Source organism: Spodoptera frugiperda, chromosome 30, assembly GCF_023101765.2.
Source record: "Spodoptera frugiperda isolate SF20-4 chromosome 30, AGI-APGP_CSIRO_Sfru_2.0, whole genome shotgun sequence".
NCBI classification, from domain to species: domain Eukaryota; kingdom Metazoa; phylum Arthropoda; class Insecta; order Lepidoptera; family Noctuidae; genus Spodoptera; species Spodoptera frugiperda.
This window is the reverse complement of record NC_064241.1, coordinates 6,385,450-6,404,493: the sequence shown is the minus strand read 5'-3', so window position 1 is coordinate 6,404,493 and position 19,044 is coordinate 6,385,450. Positions and strand designations below refer to the sequence as shown.

At 34.8% G+C, this 19,044-nt stretch overlaps 3 protein-coding genes across 4 annotated transcripts; 1 reads left to right on the top strand and 2 right to left on the bottom strand.

Annotated features, from left to right (window-relative positions):
• Window positions 1-521: 521 nt before the first annotated feature.
• On the top strand, window positions 522-6,530 carry LOC118269714 (ATP-dependent RNA helicase DDX18-like). Of its 2 annotated transcripts, XM_050707093.1 has the most exons (9): window positions 522-890; window positions 1,218-1,367; window positions 2,205-2,369; window positions 2,802-2,940; window positions 3,526-3,688; window positions 4,184-4,336; window positions 4,986-5,153; window positions 5,488-5,665; window positions 6,248-6,530. In XM_050707093.1, exons 1-9 carry the CDS (start codon window positions 641-643, stop codon window positions 6,262-6,264), a joined length of 1,383 nt encoding a protein of 460 aa, XP_050563050.1. In that variant the 5' UTR covers window positions 522-640; the 3' UTR covers window positions 6,265-6,530. The 2 variants fall into 2 exon arrangements, with proteins under 2 accessions (XP_050563050.1, XP_050563049.1); XM_050707092.1 differs by lacking the exon at window positions 6,248-6,530 and having other exon boundaries at window positions 527-890; window positions 5,488-5,688.
• On the bottom strand, window positions 6,520-11,990 carry LOC118269708 (probable ATP-dependent RNA helicase pitchoune). The gene is made up of 11 exons (XM_050707090.1): window positions 11,780-11,990; window positions 11,182-11,262; window positions 10,819-10,950; window positions 10,188-10,448; window positions 9,458-9,607; window positions 9,130-9,294; window positions 8,650-8,791; window positions 8,076-8,235; window positions 7,602-7,754; window positions 7,082-7,252; window positions 6,520-6,877 (listed from the first exon to the last, which is right to left on the bottom strand). Exons 1-11 carry the CDS (start codon window positions 11,883-11,885, stop codon window positions 6,554-6,556), a joined length of 1,845 nt encoding a protein of 614 aa, XP_050563047.1. The 5' UTR covers window positions 11,886-11,990; the 3' UTR covers window positions 6,520-6,553.
• A 431-nt stretch (window positions 11,991-12,421) lies between these two features.
• LOC118269709 (uncharacterized) lies at window positions 12,422-17,521 on the bottom strand. The gene is made up of 7 exons (XM_050707091.1): window positions 17,230-17,521; window positions 17,021-17,092; window positions 16,618-16,761; window positions 15,384-16,261; window positions 15,136-15,288; window positions 14,557-14,727; window positions 12,422-12,807 (listed from the first exon to the last, which is right to left on the bottom strand). Exons 1-7 carry the CDS (start codon window positions 17,333-17,335, stop codon window positions 12,493-12,495), a joined length of 1,839 nt encoding a protein of 612 aa, XP_050563048.1. The 5' UTR covers window positions 17,336-17,521; the 3' UTR covers window positions 12,422-12,492.
• Between the last annotated feature and the right edge of the window lie 1,523 nt (window positions 17,522-19,044).

Below are 19,044 nucleotides of genomic sequence, written 5' to 3'. Positions count from 1 at the left end.
CATAAGTGCCTTAATATCCTTATATAAGTATCTGTTTTCCCCTAAGACTAATTATTTTGATGATTCAACTTAAAAGGAAAAAAAATAGGTTCATACTCCAAGTTAACACACTTCACAATCATCAAAAACAAAATTGTAAGCAAAAGCACATAATTAAATGTCGCTCTAAAATTTGAGAACTGCATTGAAAATCATTTTTCAACATATCTAGGTACATGTAAATAATTCATAATCGATATGACATACAATCGATTTAAAAATTCGACTCGTTATATGTGTCTGTAAAGAAAAACTTGAGATAGTTTAGGTATTGAATTAATATAACATGTTGTAGTATCATTACGCAGAAATGTGTTGGAACGGTAATATTATTTCTTATATTGAATCATACATAAAATCAGTAATAGGAATGTAGTAATCGATTATTCGGATCGTTTCCTCCTGACATTCGTCTTAATCGATTGTTTCATAAGTAGCTGTCAGTGTCAATGTCATTGTGTTCTAAAAACGTAAACAAATACACATGGCAATTGCACGAAGCACAATATTACGACTAATAAATTGTAATTTGTGACAGAAAACTGTGATAAATATTCGTTTTTATTTAATTTTGTTCGATACCTGTTAGTGAATATTAAAGATGGATGTAGATCAAATAGTGTCGCGTTCTTCTTTTTCAATGTTAGAAGGAAAAGTAGACAGCAGAATATTGAAAGCATTGAATTCAATGGGTATGGAGAAACCAACGCGTATTCAAGCTGAAGCTCTACCACATTTGCTGCAAGGGAAAGATCTTATTGGTGCGGCTAAAACGGGCAGCGGAAAGACATTGGCATTCCTAATACCAGTTGTTGATAATTTACTCAAGTTAAAATGGTCTGCTAAAGGAGGTAAGAACTCATTTTGCGTTGAATCATTCATAATCAGTTTATAGCATAAGTACCATACCAGTGGATATGCTAACATGAGACAGTAGGTACATGTTTTTGATTAGTAGTATTTTTAGTTTATAGTTTACTGCAAATCCCATAACTAACTAATCCTCTTTTTTCTGCACTCATTTACACCATTATAATAAAAGATAATAATATGTTTGGTATGTACCTACCTCTATAAATACTATAGTCTCTAAGGTATGATAAACTCTTTAAAATCTAAGTAAAAACTACTGCAGACTAATATAATATTACTAAATACTTACCACTTTCTATGACCAGGCACTGGATGTATAATTTTATCACCTACAAGAGAATTAGCATTACAAACATCTGATGTATTGAAGAAACTTCTAATGAACATTCCTCTATCACATTGCCTTATTGTGGGAGGTGAGAAAAGAGCTAAAGATATTATAAAATTGAAGAAAGGTGAGTTATTACCCAACTGCTCTTTACTTATTTATTTATTCTATGTTTTTAAACTTTTCACTACCTCATTGGCTAGACCAATTGGTCTAGCCAATGAGGTAGTCAATAGGCTTGCGAGTATGACTGCTGGGTCAGAGGTTTTGGGTTTGATTCCTGGTTGGGCAAAGTATTACTGGGCTTTTTCAGACTTTTGAAAATTTCTCAGTAGTAGCATGGAGACTGGAACTGTGCCCTAGTTTATGGCAATAGGCACACTCCCTATTACATGGGACTTTTATCATAAATGGTGAAAGGTATACATTGAACAGTGGCATTTCTGACAATATAATGTTTATTCGGATATTACATGAGACATCTATCACAAATGGTGAAAGGTGGAATGTACATTGTTCAGTGGCGTTACATGCCGTAGTACGCAGTACCTATCCCTTCCGGGATTAATGTGACAATAGAGTACCATATTTTTATTTTTTACATTTTATATCGCCGACACAAATCAGAATTTTATATTTATATTCATGAAACATGTTTTGCTAATTTATTCATAACTATATCTAATTTTCAAAAACTTTAGTAGATTCAGAGAATTAGTTATTCATTGCCTTTTTATTGAGCAATCATAAAAAATATTTTAAAAATACAGTGTTTATTCTAACATTTTACATTCTCTGCCCATTTGGCTAATGTAAAATATCCTTCAAATGGATCTAGTTTCTTATGCATGCTTGTACTTAAACCAGATGCATGACTTTATTTCAGTAAAATATTAATAAATGAATCAGTGAGATTCTGTATACACTTTTCTTTGCTGTATTTTATCTATATCTTATGTTGTAGGTGCAAACATCATAGTCGGAACTCCAGGTCGGTTATTAGACCATCTGCAAAGTACTGAAAAGTTTAATTGCAACAAACTGCAGTGTCTAGTGTTGGATGAAGCTGATAAACTTTTGGAAGCAGGCTTTCAGAAGCACATAACTGGCATTGTTAATTTGTTACCAAGTAAGTCAGACTGTGTTTTTTCTAATGTTCTCATTAGTATAAAAATATAATTACTTCATGGTTGGTATGGTGGCTGGGCAATCGCGCCACGAGTAGCGGGTTCGATTCCAGCATGGAACAACTTACTATTTAAAGGGTTGTTGGGGAATCGGCGTTTGGGAAGAGGTGGTAATTAGGCTTCTGATAACCTCAGACAAATGTTTCAAAATTGTTTTGGTTATTTAAAGGCATCAATGAAGAAAATGTTCGACCTTTTCAGATTTTATCGAATTTTATTACATTATGATTCAGAGTTTATGAATTATTTATTAATATAAGTTAACAATATTTTGAAGCAACTGTTCAAACACCTGCCTCAATATATTGTCCAAGTTGTATCTATATTTTTTCAATATGTAAATTTAAATGTTAATTTAAATTTTATTATTACAGCAAAACGACAAACAGTTTTATTCAGTGCTACTATGGGCGAAAATGTCAAGAATCTCGCTAGATTGGCATTGAGAAGTGATCCAATTTTAGTATCTGTGACTGATAACAAAACATCCACAGTGACGGGATTGCAACAGGGGTAAATATACCTATTTATATGTATTACGACTAGGTACTGACTGTCTCGTTGGCCGACTGGTCGTAAAACACAAATGGTGAAAAGTGGGTGTACATTGTATAGCGGATGTATTCTGTGCTACTGCCGCGCGGTTTCACCTGCTGCTCGACTCCTATTGATCGCAACGTGATGTTTGATAGCTAAATCGTTTGCATAACGCTGACGTGTAAGCGGGTTGGCAGGGTAACCGACTGCTGCGTAACGAGTTGCGGGTTCGTTTCCTGCAAGAAATAAGTAAAAAGTCTGGAATTCTGGATTTATACTTGGTGTTAAGCACTCACCCTCTATTAAAAGGAGACTTATTACATTACATCAGACATTTTATAAGCACTTTATAATTCACTATGCTACACTAAAACGAACTCACATGTGGTAAACATGTGGAATTTTTGTTTATTTATATTTACTGATTACCCAAAGCGAAGCGGCTGTCGCTCTTTCCGCATCTATTCAGTTAACTTTAAGTACTTAGTACTTATCTATTGAGTATCAATGAAGTCTAGAGTAGTTATAATAACAAATACTAGACTGATGTTGTTTTTGCAGGTATTATATTTGTCCAGTAGAAAAAAGGATAGCATGGTTGTACAAAATGTTGAAGAAAAGTAAAAAGCTAAAAGTCATGGTGTTCTTCTCGTCATGTAGGTCTGTGGATTTTCATCACGAATTTTTCCAAGAACATTGCAAAGCTTCTGTTTTAAGTATACACGTGAGTATTTAATTCTTATTTACTTTGTTGCTTGCGATGTATAAGTGAGGATACCAGAAGCTCAATTCCTCCCCCCCCCCCCAATCTTCCCAATCCCCGATTCCCCAACAATCTATTCTTCCTTATCTTTTTCCTTTTATTTATCTTTTTTTTATTAATTTTTTTATTAATATTTTATTTATTAATCTTAATTCCTAACCCCTAAAGCCGCCAACGCACTTGCAACGCCTCTGGTGTTTCGGGTGTCCTTGGGCGGATTGCTTACCATCAGGTGATTCATCTGCTCGTTTACCAGCTTATACCATAAAAAACTTTCATTAGTACCAACACCAATGTTACATAAGGCTACGCCATTTACACACCATGGGGGTTGGTAAAGGTGGGGGTTATACGTATAACGTATACCTACAATAGAACCTACCTATATTTAATTTCATCATCATTATGTTTATTTACGTCAGTATTATTTCTATTTTCAATATCATTTATTTTTAGGGCCAGCAAAGTCAAGCTAGGAGGAAAGAAGCGTATCACAATTTTATTGAAGCGCAAAGCGGGGTTTTGTTTTGTACTGACGTCGCTGCACGCGGCTTGGATATTCCCAGTGTTGACTGGATTGTGCAGTATGACCCACCTTCGGATCCTAAGGTATGTTGGACATGACACACTCAAGGAAATCTTTCTCAAATATCATTAAGCGTTAGATATTCTGTTGCATCATCTAAGGTTTATTTTGGTATGCCGTGAAATGTTAGAAATGGCATTTAGGCCACTTAATATAATTGTAAGGAATATTGAGGATATTGCTGGCTCTCGATGGTTGAACGAAACACAACTTCAGGTCTCCGACTTTGGTACACCCTGCCATTTTATTAACATTTCGCCAGCATAGAAGAAAATGATGCTTCTTTTTACGACCGACGCACATACAAACTAAACACCATTCTGTCGGTTCGGTCTTATTTTTTTTTAGCGCTTAATATTGCTACATTTTTCAATGTTGTATCTTGATAAAAGAAATAAAAATAGATTTTTTAACTGGAAGCCTGTTTTACGATACAAGTATACGAGCCATATCAGCGGCTATTAGTATAATTTGAATTATCAACAGTACAATAAAACTGCGACTGATAAACAGTTGAACACAAATTGGGCACGTTGCAAGCATGGGTCATTCATTCCCTCTCTTCTCTTAACATTACAGAATGTTGACATTTAGGTACCTACCTACTATTTTCATAGCCAAACCAAGCCTAGATTGGCATGTTTACTATTTCACCGATATCTTATCTTTTAGGAATATATCCATCGCGTTGGTCGCACGGCTAGAGGACTCAATAATAAAGGGAATGCAGTCATATTATTAAGACCAGAAGAAGAGAACTTTATCAAGTTTTTGGAAAAAGAAAAGGTGTTTTTAGACAAATACACTTTTGGAGAACCTCCTAATGAAGTTCAAGAGATGGTAAGCCTTTCCAAACGTTTTTATACCATACACAATCTTCTAAGGGTGTAATCTAAATTATCCAGATTTTGCTACATCACATTTAGACTGCATGTGACAGCAAATTCAACCTTATTTCCACAAACTAATGCACATATTCCTTCCTAAATAAAAATCAGTGTTGGACGCACGAATCTTGTCAAATACAAAATTAAGCCTTTTGTTTTTATCTGAAAAGGAATGTGTACTTTACTTTGATAAGGATGAATTTGGTTTAACATTTCATACTCAATCCCTGCTTGTTAAATTAGCTGTAAGCATTTTGTCTATATGTATATTTGTTTCTACTTTCTAGCTAGAAGATTTAATAGCGAATAATGGAGTAATGAAGACATCAGCAAGAAAGGCGTACCTATCGTTTCTCAGATGTTATAAGAAGCATCCGCTGAAGAAGATATTTGATATCAACTCCTTGGATTTAAAATTAGCTGCAAAGGCCTTTGGGTTTCAAGAACAGCCTCACGTGGATTTTTGTATCCTTTCTAAAAAGAAGTAGATTGTATAGATACTGTCTATATGTTTTTAAATATTTTGCCTCACATTAGATTTTTTCCTGTGTCGTTTACAAACATAGACACAAATGATATCGAGACCCGAAATAACAATTTATGGATCACACAAAGAGTTGCTCCGTGCGGGAATTACACGTTGCGCGGTTGCTGGTTGCCCAGCGACGTACCAACTGTGCTGTCTTCGTGATTCAATGATCACGTAACTACAGTCACAGTTAATCAAAATTTTTAACTTTTTTAAATAGCTTTACCTACCTATCTTACTTTAACTAAACAATTATTTTCTCAGACGTAGCTCAAACCGAAATGTTAAGTTACTCTTGTTACATTAATCAGAGATATACACTTAAAAAATAAAAACACGTGGCAGTTTATTGGCGTAAAATAAATTGCATTATTATACCTACATGTTTGTTAACACGTAGCTCTTAAAATTAATCTCAGTGCACCCGAAATGATATCACTCTAGATAAATTGCCGCCAAAACATATAACAAGATAATACAAAATATACATAATTATTTTCTTAACTGTATCTTCCCAGTACCGAATAAGAAATGAATTTCCGAGAATGGAAGAAGCCTCATCAAGAATACAAGATTTTGTACCTAACAATGGTTTATCAATTTGTAATCTTATGAGATTATAAATTGTACCGATGTCTAGATATAGGTACCTACTAGTAAGTGTACATACAGATAGGTATACGAGTAGGGTTATTGTAAATAGAGCATTGAAATGTGATAAGTATTTACAACATTGTTGACGACATGTTTATTTAGATTATGTAATTTATTACAATAAAACAAATGTATACATAAATAAAATCGATTTATTTATTTATATTAACCTACGCCTTCCTATTATTTCCTTTTTGCCTGTATATTTTAGTTTTTTCCGCTTTTTGTTTGAAGTTTGTTGGGGCGTTCAAAGACTTGAAGTATCCGTATCCACCACCTCCTTTCCTCTTTTGAGGAGGTCCCTTGTTAGCCACCTTCAGCTCAACTGCTGGTGGCACTGTAAAACCGAATGACTTGGAGACCTTTGCCAAATCGATAGTGTCAATGTCGAATATAGTCTTCAAATGATGAGAATCGTATGCTCTCAAATAACTCTTGAACGCTTCCTTAGCAGACTGGTTCAGGAAATAGTTTTTAGATATTAATTTTTCCAGCTGAAACAATACAAAAAGGTATTAATTTAAATAGTAACAGATACATTTTTCATGATACGGAACGCTTGAGACAATGGAACGTCATAATATACGCTTTTGCTTCATCACCTTTCACATGAATCAATCTCTCTATACATACTCGTCGATTGATTTATAAATATAATTTTTGATATGTGAAATTATTCATTGTTGTGGATTACTAACCTGCAATTGAATATCGGCGACTTTACTCCAAGAAAACTCAAATTCATTGAGTGTGACTCTGGACTGCTTCAAGTACCGGAGGAAGCCAAGCTCTTCGGGGCGGAGGAACAACAATGCATGACCGCTCGTTCCAAGTCCTCGCGCCGTTCTACCTACACGATGGATGTATTCCTGAAATAAGATAATTTCGTCAATTTAAGTAGTCTCAGAAAACATTGGTTGGTCTTGGTTTTGAGTTGGCTGTTGATAAGAGGTCACACAGGTCACACATCCAGAACAAAAATTGGTAGATCCTACAAAGAAATGTTCCGCGACAGATTCAAACCGCGTTTGCGCGACAGCCAGTTGCTCAGCTACTGTCTCAATCGCACAGTCAAAGATTCTCATATTTATTCAATTTTATTTCTTGTTTGAACTAACAAAAATAATGAGAATCTTGCAAGAATAAAAATCAATATGGTGTACAAAGACTCGACAGCTTATGTGTACTACATATAATGAAATAGAAAAGTAGCTGTACCTTAGGATCATCTGGAGGATCATACTGCACAATCCAGTCGACGGCGGGTATATCTAATCCTCTGGCAGCCACGTCCGTACACAACAGTATTCCAGATTCGGCATTACAGAATTGGAAGAAAGTCGTCGTACGTTTTGTTTGCTGTTGTTTTCCCTGGGAAACAAATATTGATAGAATTAATTAAATTAGTAGTAACACCTTAGACGCCATGTCGGACAACGCTGTCCGATACTAGTGGAGGAATAGCCTTTAACAGTTTTTTGTTGGCAGTGAAGGTGTTAAAAAAAGAGCTAGTGCAAATATTAATGGCCTATTTCATCACTTGTTTCGTGCATAAGTTTGTATCTGTCGTAAAATATGCATATAGACTTTGGCTATGGTGAAATCAAGACTTACTAGCGTACTAAACATGTTTGTAGTATTTGAATTCTATGGTTACCTTAAGCCAGCGTTATAACTATAACAGATACTTACATGTATAGACATGACAGGTAAATCAATATAGTTGAAGAGCTCATGATGATATTTCACAGACATACAAGTTGAAAAGAACACCATCACTTTCTTCTTTCTATTCTTCTTCAGGAATGTAAATAGAACCATCATGCGTTTATCTGAAGGGCATACTATGTATCTGTGAAAAAGATGTATAAAGTTAATAACATGTAAATATAAATCTTGGAAGAAATATGTACACCTATATTTTTATAAGTCGTCTCATGTTCTAGGGAATGAGTTTATTGTATAATATTTCCACTTTAGTCAGGTCTCAAGTTTTATAAAAAAACAAGCCAATCAATTCAGCAAAGCACTTTAATATGAGTTTGTTTTACGTTTAACGTTATCGAAATGAGAACGCGTTTAGCGCTTTGATTGACCGGTTCGAATAAACCAACCAACCAGAGCGCCGAACGCGCCCTCGTTTCGATTATCTATATTATCACGTTATGAAACTGCACAGGAATAGCTAGGATGGAATAAAATAATATTTGTATAAGGAATGCAAATAGAAGACACTGCATCATCATTACATGGTTATTATACATACCCTTGTTCTAAAGATTCAACAGTGGCTTGTTCTTTGTGGTCATCAACTCCGACGTAAACTGGTTCTTGTTTCACTGCCAATGCGGTTAAAGATTCTGTTTTCTTAGTTTGCGTAGCACTGAACAACATTGTTTGGCGTTTTTCTGAAAGGAAAACGTTTCATAAAAGTTAGGATATGAGCTTCAATTTTATAAAGAACAGAACTTACTTAATTTTAGTAGGGGGATAATCACTTGTTATATAGGAAATGTTTTCTATAACCCAGGGCAATAACGAGTTAATCTAGACTATCTACACTAATATATAAAGCTGAAGAGTTTGTTCGTCTGTTTGAACACGCTAATCTGTCGTAGCCGTAGCTCCGGTTTGAAAAACTACGCTAGGTAGTCCACAGCTCCGGTTATTAGTTTACTTAAGTCTAAATATAAAATAAGAACTTGTTACATAGGAAACAATTTTACTGAGAATCTCTATCACTTACTTGGCAACAGTCTAATGATCTGTTTAACTTCTTCCTCAAAACCAATCTCCAATATCCTGTCAGCTTCATCAATCACAAGGCATTGCAAGTTTTTGAACAAGAAGTCAGGTGTGTTTTGCAAATGATCCAATAATCGGCCAGGCGTTGCCACTAATATGTTGATACCTAAAATGTAAATATATAAACATTATTAACAAAAATCTGCAACATTTCATAATACATAACTACTAACTACTATACAAGGCGTGAGCCTGATTATGGCGATTTATAATTTTCTTTTTGACCCTTAGTCTAATAATAAAAAAAAAAAAATGAGGGACAATCTTACCTTTAGAAAGTTTTTGGGCTTCTGTACTTCTATTGGCACCACCCATCACCAAACCATAAGTGTGATGATGATACTTCATCAATTCCATTAACACTCCAAATGTCTGCATAGCCAATTCTCTTGTTGGAGACAGAATGATCACACCAGTGCCTAAAAGAAACAAAACCTCTTTAGCTATTCTGCAAGTACATTTCTATCAGTTTGCTTTGTTTTTAAAAGTTCAGATATCCATTCTGTGTTCACAAAACAACCGTTTTTTAAACTCCGCAGCAAATGATGGACAACAACACAAAAGGTGCCTCGACAGTTATTCACCGGAGCCTCACACTACTCTCGTGTTGATGTTTACAAATGTCTTGGAGATATGACAGTCAGTTTTCACATTCGCCTTTGTATCATCATTACATTTTGTGAGAAAAATATAGGAAGAATTAATGTATTTTTAATAATGTTGCCCCAAACTAGTAATATCTCCTGTGTCGTGGGCGTGTTTACAAATATACAAGCTCACATGCACATGACACCCAGGTCAGAAACAATAATAACTATGTAGATCACAAAAGAGTTACTGTGTGCAGGAATCAAAACTGCTACATGTTGCACAGTAGCCAGTTGCCTAGCCACCGCGCCAACCCCACACAATGCATCAAAAATAAGTGTAATATTGTATGTAATCTTTACCAAATGAAATAGAAAATAATTAATAACATATTAAGTTCAAATAACTTACCATTCCGAGGCTTAAATTTCAACTTATAGATAAGTTCTATAGCTGGTATTAAAAAGGCTAAAGTTTTGCCAGATCCTGTCTTAGCTGCACCCACTAGGTCCCTGCCTTCAAGTAGTGGGGGGATTGCTTTAGCTTGAATCTCTGTCATGGTTGTGAAGCCCATTTCTTTGACACCCATAAGAGTTGCTTCACAAACTTTTTCTTCTAGCGCAGTGAATTTTTGTTCAGATAATATGCCAAGGCATAGACTGGAACCTGGCACTGCAAAAAAAAAATGTTTAATATAATGTTATAATTATAAAAGATTTTAAATTTCGTCATATGGGTAGACTTTATATGTGGCTCACAGCAACCCTCTGATAGAATGCTCCCTTGATTTTAAGATGTCAACAATAACTAAAATGTAATGTGCACCTATCAAATGTTTTCATGTGAATTACAAAGGAAAGCAGGTGGAAAGAAATATCAAATGCACAAAAGCTACTGAAGAAATCGGGATAGATTATGGTCTGGAATAACACATAAGCACATTTTTATCCCACTGAAAACACCGGCGAAGGTGCTGGCAGAAGCTAGTAATGTTACTTGTACTTATTATTATGTGGTAATGTATACAAAGAATGAATCTTACTTTCAGCACTGTTCTCATTTTTATCTTCATTTTCTACATTTTCAGTGTCACTGTCATCTTCTTCACTTTCTTCTTCTACAGGTTCAGGCTTCGGTTCCGGTTTTACTTCTTGCTTCACCTTCTTTTTCTTTTCTACAAAATTCAGGGGATTTATTAAAGAAAATGTAACACTTACCATAATATTAGTTTGTTGATATTACTTTTTTTACAACTTTTTAGGTGATAATACTATAATGGGTTTTTATGACAAACTTCTTTTAAAAGCAACAAAGGTAATAAATAAATACTACTTAAACCTCATTGTTATAAAGTTTATATTTATTTAACAAGGAAATGTTAAAATATCTCTCAATAAACACTTACTTTTGGGTACTGTTTTTGTATTTTCATCATCATGTGGCCTTTTCTTTACTACCTTTTCTGTGTTAGTTACAGCTTCAGCTTCTGAAATGTAATAAACTCAAATAAGAAAACATGATTTATATGATATGTTAAAATACTATTTTGTCTAGTTATGAAACTAAATTGGAGCATTCCGCAAATCCAGAAACTATAAAGAATCATGATGGCTATACCGTATAATACGCGTAAATGTTAATGCCATGCCACAAAATAAAAAAAATATAATTGGTCAGTGGGTCGTCTTAGGGATGGATTAGTACACATGCATTAGGTTTATTTTAGGGACTGTGTATTTCATTTTAGTTGTGCAATCTCCATAATTATAACATAATAACCTCCTCTAAGAATAATAACACCATTGCATAAAAAACTGTAACACATGTTATTTTATTATTTTACAGATTTATGAATAACTCTTTGTACATGGCGTTACATTGCATATAATGTAAATAGGCAGTAAGTATAAGTAAGACATTAATATATTAGGCTTAAATATAAAATAAAAGTCCTGAGTTTAGGAAAATAACATTTCAATGTGAGTTTTTAGAGGTTATGTTACCTGCTTTATCTTCCGTAATACCATTTTCGTTCTTATTATTAAGCTTTAACTTTTTCTTCTCACGCTTCTTATTCTTCTTCTTAAGAATTTGTTCAGGTGTAGGCATATTGAATACGGTTTGTTTCAATTATTTATTGATTTCATAAATTCACATAAATACGAGACACACACGAACGAAACGCACGTTTTGAAATACGTCAACGTCAAACATCAAATGTCAATTTCATCGGCAGGCCACAGAGTATAAATATTTAGTGCTGTCATATTCAGTTGTCAAGAGTTAGTTGATTAAATTAGTCGAATCTTCTACGATTAGCTAATACTTTTCTCTGTTATTTAATAAATAAATAAATACTTATTATTAAATTACTACTCTTATATTGATTAATTAATCAAATTACTCCTACCGCTCTAGGTGAGGTGGCATGGAGTCTCAGAATCTTATGCTGAGTTCACATTACGCTAGTATTTTAGGCATTACTGATCCAGCCAGCCGTTTTGTCGCGAGTGAATCGTAATTGCTTGCAAACTACATTTCATACATTTTCTAAGAGAGTACTTATGCTGCAACATTTGAGACTTTGTAAATCTCATTAAGTGTGCCCCTAGCAAAACACATGATTAAAGTAATAAAACAAAAAATATTAAAATAAATTTATTTTATTAATAGATATTCTACTATTTTTTACATTAAATAGTTTAATATTTTTACATTATTGATTTTTATTTTGTTGCCTCTTAAATTTATTTTTTTCTCCTTTTTGTTTAAAGTTTGATGGTGCCTTTCGAGATTTGTTCTGACCCTGTCTACGGTCTTCTTTTTTCTTTTGAGGTTTTAGGCTGGCCACTTTTAGGTCAACATAGGGTCGAACTGCGAAACCAAAGGATTTTGCGGCCGCGTTTAAATCCAATGAATTGATGTCGAATATATTCTTCAGATGATGAGAATCATATGCTCTTACATAAGTCGTGTAAGCGTCTTTAGCTGACTGGTTCAGGGAAGAGTTTCTTAATATCAGTTGTTCTAGCTGTAACATGAAAAAAATAATTAAATTAACTTGCGTAGCAGGTAAAACATACAATATGCATACAAAATTTGTATCTTTTCTCCAGAAAGGAAGAAAGTGTGATGAATTTAATACTTTAAAATATTTTCTATTACAGATTAATTTTGCATTATTTTTATGTGATTTTTAGACTTTTTAATGAAAACTATCGGATAAATAGGGACTAATAAATAGGGACTGCGTTCATATTTCAACACTTTTAATGTGGCATATTATTTTTATATTTAAATATGGCGAAAAATTATATTCATATTATATTACTAGCTGGTGCCCGCGAACTCCGTTTCGCCAAGAGATGTTAATGCGCCAACAGAAGATAAAAAACTATTATAATAGAGTCATTTCCGTATGTTTTTAAAGTGAAGGTGTTGCATGCCAGTTAAATAACCAGTTCTCATATATGTTGATCAGGACACTTTGTACTTCCACCATACCGAACGTCGAAATACATCGCAATAAGCCTAAAGAATTTCTTTATACACCACATTTGATGTTCTACCTGTAGGAGCCAATACAAACAAATTATCGGAGCTAGTGACACGCGAGAAAGCCACATAAAGCTGTCCGTGTGAAAAACAGCTCGTCCTAAGATCGACACCAGCGGCTCGAAGTGTCTGACCTTGTGACTTGTTAATGGTCATCGCAAAACATGGAGTAACGGGAAACTGCACGCGCTTAAATTGAAATGGGAAATGATTTGGGATTAGCGGTATGCGTGGTATAAATACTACTTCACCAGATCCACAACCCGTGAGAATTTCGGCTTCTATGATATTACTTCGAAGTGCAATTACTTTTAGCCGAGTTCCATTGCACAGCTTAGGGGTGTTAAATTACGAAGCAACATTATGGGAATGCCTACTTTTAAAGTAATATTATGTGCGGGGAGTCCAGGTGCAGCGAGAGAGTTTAAAAATTCAACCGGGTAATTTGTAACATCCATTTGATCTACCACTGTATTTATAGACCGGTATACAACTTGGTCTCCTTCAATTCGCTCCTTTGCGAAGCTGTTTCCGAAGATACCAATTCAGCATAATATTCCCGCCTCGCAGCTAAACGTGCCTCATGTTCTTCCTCAGTTTCTTGAGATCTAACTTGTCTCTGGCGTTTACAGGCTCTCGAATATTGAGAAAGACCTGATCTACTAAGTTTGATGCATAAACACACATAAACATTAATGATGGCCGACAACTGTGGAGGGAGTGAGAGAAACAGGAGACCGGCTTCGGTCTCATCCCCACTCCGCGTTGTTCACTGGGTAGTTACACCGATATAGTCTGGCCAATGAGTATCCAGAGTAAAAGCGCGGAAAATTTTAAAAATTAATTAAATTACTAAAATGATTAATAAAAAATAGGGGTTGGTGATAGAAGGGCAAAAACTTAGGGTTGTATGTATTTTTGAATATCGTATCATAAAAAAATAAATAAAAAAAAAATTGTCGAAAAAATGAAAAAAAAAATTTGAGGGGTGGACCACCCTTATTATTTAGGGGTGTGAAAAATAGATGTTAGCCGATTCTCAGACCTACTCAATATGCTTACCAAATTTCAGAGGAATCGGTCGAGCCGTTTCGGAGGAGTTTGGAGACTAACTTTGTGACACGAGAATTTTATATATAAGATAAAAACTTTTAATACTAATATACTATAATCTACTGATTATTAGTATTAAAAGTAAGTTAAATAATTATTGTAAGTTACTAACCGGCTCTTGAATATCGATAACTTTGTCCCAAGAAAATACAAACTCATTCAGTACAACTTTGGCTCGCTTCAAATGGTGGAGGAAGTTAAACTCTTCAGGGCGGAGGAACAATAACGCATGTCCATTTGCTCTGAGACCACGTGCCGTTCTACCTACACGATGAATATAGTCCTGAAAAAACATAATGTAGTCAGTGCTTATGACAATGATAGTATGGACTATGGATGTATCACCGGAAAATAACAATAACCAAACATTTATAATATTAAAACTTGCGGATCTTGTTATTTTTCGGTAACATGTGTGTTTCGCCAATTTACGAAATATGAATATTAAAAACGTTTTAAGCTACTTCGCCAATTTATTATTTAAAATCAGTTCCAGCATTGTTATTTTCCAAACATTTATTATATTAAAACTTGCGAATTTTGTTATTTTTCGGTAACAGATGTGTTTCGCCAATTTACGAAATATGAATATTAAAATCGTTTTAAGCTACTTCGCCAATTTATTATTTAAAATCAGTTCCCAGCATATTTAATGTTAAAAAATCATCACAAAACACAGAGACAACCATACCTTCGGATCATCTGGAGGATCATACTGCACAATCCAGTCGACGGCGGGTATATCTAATCCTCTGGCAGCCACGTCCGTACATAACAGTATTCCAGATTCGGCATTACAGAATTGGAAGAAAGTCGTCGTACGTTTCGACTGCTCTTGTTTTCCCTAAGAAATAAAAATAGATAGAATTAAACAAAAATAAACACTAATCATTAAGAATGCTAAAATTAAATTTTAATTGAATTGCTTCAGATACTTACATGTATAGACTTAACAGGTAGGTCTATATAGTTGAACAGGTCATTATGAAATTTGACAGAATTGCATGTGGAGAAAAACACCATGACTTTCTTATGATTAGTCCTCTTTAGGAATGAGTATAGGATCAACAAGCGTTTTTCTAACGGGCACATTACAAATCCTTGTTGTAAAGACTCTACAGTAGCTTGTTCTTTATGATCATCGACTCCTATATAAAGTGGATCTCCCACCGAAAAGGCAGATGTTATGGCCTCTAACTTTTTACTTTGAGTGGCGCTGAACAAAATTGTTTGACGCTCCGGTCGTAACCGATTTAGGATCTGTTTGATTTCTACTTCGAAGCCCATCTCCAACATTCTGTCAACTTCGTCTATCACAACACAAAATACTTTATTGTAGATAAAGTTGGGTGTGTTTTGCATATGATCTAACAATCGACCAGGTGTTGCTACTAATATGTTAACGCCATTAAATAGCTTTCTTGCCTCTTTCTTTCTGTCAGCACCTCCCATCACCAAACCAATAGTTTGGCGATGATATTTCATCAATTCCATTAACTGTCCATATGTCTGCATAGCCAATTCCCTCGTTGGTGACAGAATAATTGCGCCTGTACCATTTCTAGGTTTGAATCTAAGTTTATAAACAAGTTCAATGGCTGGTATTAAGAAAGCTAGAGTTTTGCCAGATCCCGTCCTAGCAGCACCCACCACATTCTTTAAATCAAGTAGTGGAGGGATAGTTTTGGCTTGAATCTCTGTCATCATAGTGAACCCCATGTCTTTGATACTCTTGAGAGTTTGTTCACAAACCTTTCCTTCCAGTGCAGAGAATTCGTAAACGGATAATATACCGGGTCTTAGGCTGGAATTTGGCACTGTAAAAAAATTAAAGAAATAACCATACAGTACAATAAAATAGTATAATGGGTTGACCACAAATGTACAACTGGGGGAGTAAAATGTAATGTAACAGTATATGTGAGAGCTAGGAGTATTTTTACAATAACTATTGTGAGACATACTAAATTAACTAAAAAAATAACAGTTCACTAGCATACTTTGATGGAAAAATTAAGTCCTTCTGTGACTAGAAACTAGTAGCTCTTTTCTCAAATTGTTTTCTTTAATGTGGGTAAACTGATTTTTTTATTGCATTATAACTAGTTAAGTGATCAATAGTTTTAGAAATCAAGGTGACAAGAGAAATATTGATATTAATTATCATACTTACATTGGTTTTCTTTACCACAATCACTTTCTGCACTTTGTTCACCGTCTGTGTCATTTTCAGCATTACTACCCGTTTCTTCATTTTCAGCTTCACTGTTATCTGATTCTTCTGGCTCTATGTCTCGGTTCACCTTCTTTTTCTTCTCTGGAAAACCAATATTAGGTATTTCTTTACAGAAACTGGAGTTGGGTGAAGTCTCATCCCAATAATATAATTCAGTATTCAATAATTATATTCAGGCAAGTTTATGTAATCAATACAGTAGGTAAAATATGTATTGAAATAGACAAAAAAAACTATATAATGTATTTTAAAAATGTAAACATACATAGACTGATATTGTTAGTCTTTTTTTTACTAACTCGTAGTATATTTTTAACAAATCTTTACATAAAACACTTACTTTTAGATACTGCTTTTTCATTTTCTTCATGTGACCTTTTCTTTGCTTGCCTTTTTGTGTTTGGTACATTTTCTGAAATGGTATTAGAACAAAATAACATACATTGGTAACTAAATAGGTTGTTTAGTAGGTACTTATTGGTTTAAGATGACAGTAAAGTAACACAAACACATAGGTAAGATAGAACATAAATAGATATCGGTAAATACCTGCATGGTCTTCAGCATCACCGTTAATTTTTGCATTAATAAGCTGTAACTTCTTTTTCTCGCGCTTTTTTATTTTTCTCATTAAAATTTGATCGGGGGTAGGCATGTTGAACACGGCTTGTTTTAACTATTAGTTAAAATTAGAATTGACTTCACAAACACACAGGTTACACTCTATTAGAGTTTCGTCAACGAATAAAAACAAAAAAATTAAACGATTAACGAAGGGTTGTTAAGTTCTGTGTTGCACCGTGTCTTGTTAGCCATGTGGATTTGTTGATAATGTTATCAAAGACAATAGGGTTGCGAAAAGAAGAATCGATATTATATTTATATATCGATATTTTCCGAATGACAAAATTACCATCGATATTATTTTTTGTATCTTAAATTGTTGTTCTTTCATATTTTTTAGTTTGTAATGTCTTATTGGTATATGTAATGTGATTTCAATGACAATTAAAATGTTTCAAAGATTATGACTAAAGTGATAATAAAGAGAATCTGTCAACCTAGTGTTAAAAATATTGTCAATAAAAATAACATACTCTTAGATTCAATGTTTTCTTGACAGACATTGACCCAATTTATATAATATCTTTGCGATAATTATCGATATCTATGTTTTATTTTTGTGAAAGATCACGCGAAGTGAAAAGATGAAGGCAGTAACACGGACTCCGGGATCCGAAAGGAAGCAACTTCTTTAGCAAGTTAACTCTCTCTTTCAAGTGTGGGAGAGCCATGCTTCGGCACGAATGGGCCGGCTCGACCGGAGTGATACCATGGCCTCACAGAAAACCGACGTGAAACAACGCTTGCGTTGTGTTTCTTTGTGTGAGTGAGGTTACCGGAGGCCAAATTCCCCCTTCCCAATCCCCGATTCCCCAACAATCCTTAAATTCCTAACCCCCAAAAAGCCGGCAACGCACTTGTAACGCCTCTGGTGTTTCAAGTGTCCATGGGCGGCGGCGATTGCTTACCATCAGGTGATACGTCTGCTCGTTTACTCGTGTTTCATAAAAAAAATAGGATGACAATAATCGATATTTTTAATTATGAATGAGGCCGGGACTCCACCAAAGCGGAGACGAGACGAGCGGAGAGGAGATGTTTTTTAAACAACCAATAGAATTGAGTTATTGACACGTCTCCTCTCCGCTCAGCTTCAGTGGAGATCGCTGTGCGGAGATGTGTAATATTTGTATGTCGCGATGGAAGCGGAGATGTGAGCTGTGCGCGGACGACGCGCAGTGGAGACGAGAGATGTGAGCGGCGTGCAGTGAGCGATGTCACCCTCCCCCCTCTCGCCCGCTAGCAACCCGCAGAACCCCGCGCGCGCGCCGGCCGGCCATCTTGCTAGTACCACGCCCCGCACCCGAGCTGAAAAACATCTCTTCTCGCACAGCACACAGCACACCGCACACATCTCCGCTTTGGTGGAGTCCCGCGAGCTGAAAAACATCTCTTCTCGCACAGCACACAGCACACCGCACACATCTCTGCTTTGGTGGAGTCCCGGCCTGATAATCGATATTTTTTTATTTTCCCATCCCTACAAGTTGACAAACGTCAAAAGTGATAGCCATAGACACTATAAACCATAATCGTATAATGTTGCTAGTTAAATTCAATACTTTTGACGATAATATCAAAAAATATACTTTCCTATGAATTTTGTGTAATACGAAATAAATAATATGCAAAATTTATTGTTTTATTACATTATGTTTTTGGAAATACTCAAATACGTTTGTAATGAATTACCAAACGACGTAATTTATTATTGCTTAGTCGAATAGAAATACTTTTTGA